Raw genomic sequence first — 564 nt, 5'->3', positions numbered from 1 at the left:
GCGCCTATTAATGGAATGGTCTTTCTCAGTTCTCAAACAAATTTCTGACAGTTGTAATCTTCTTTCGTGCTACAGTGGTTACTGTATTTGATCACTGCTTTCAACAAAAAGTTTTTTGTTGTTGAAATGCCTTGGTTATTTTGTCAAACATGTTCGTTTAGCAGTGGAATACCCACAGCTAATATTCCTTCCAATTTTGAGCGATGAAGAATAACAATATTTCAGAAAAAATCAAGTATTTATAGATTGGTCTCTAATTTTGATCTCCACTGTATGAAGGCAGGACAGTATTCTGAAACTCTGTGGCTTCCTGCAGAACTGAAATACAAAAAAAAATCATATTAAGTAGGAGTATGAAAGGATTCAGAATCAAGGCCATAAAATAAAACAAACTATCTTTCCAGTCACTTGCACATCTCTCAGGATATTTTCATGCGTGTCGCGTCCTCGTACGCTGTAGCAGTGACGGCATTTACAAACGTGTCCTTTTTCATCCCTTGCTGCAAAAGAATAAAGGGTCAAAACTATAAATGGAGCATCATTGTCCTTTCAAAATCACACACA

At 36.3% G+C, this 564-nt stretch overlaps 1 protein-coding gene across 1 annotated transcript in view; it reads right to left on the bottom strand.

Annotated features, from left to right (window-relative positions):
- Window positions 1-113: 113 nt before the first annotated feature.
- Window positions 114-564, bottom strand: part of LOC107579228 (plakophilin-1-like) — a gene marked incomplete at its 5' end in the record, with an annotated part of 4,969 nt that continues 4,518 nt past the window's right edge. The window contains one exon of the mRNA XM_016265079.1: window positions 114-508. Within this exon, the coding sequence (XP_016120565.1) occupies window positions 420-508 (89 nt within the window). The remainder of the gene's footprint in view (window positions 509-564) is intronic.

The sequence above is a fragment of the Sinocyclocheilus grahami genome, unplaced genomic scaffold (assembly GCF_001515645.1).
Source record: "Sinocyclocheilus grahami isolate Dianchi unplaced genomic scaffold, SAMN03320097.WGS_v1.1 scaffold15557.1, whole genome shotgun sequence".
NCBI classification, from domain to species: Eukaryota; Metazoa; Chordata; class Actinopteri; order Cypriniformes; family Cyprinidae; genus Sinocyclocheilus; species Sinocyclocheilus grahami.
This window is presented reverse-complemented; position numbering and strand designations above follow the sequence as displayed.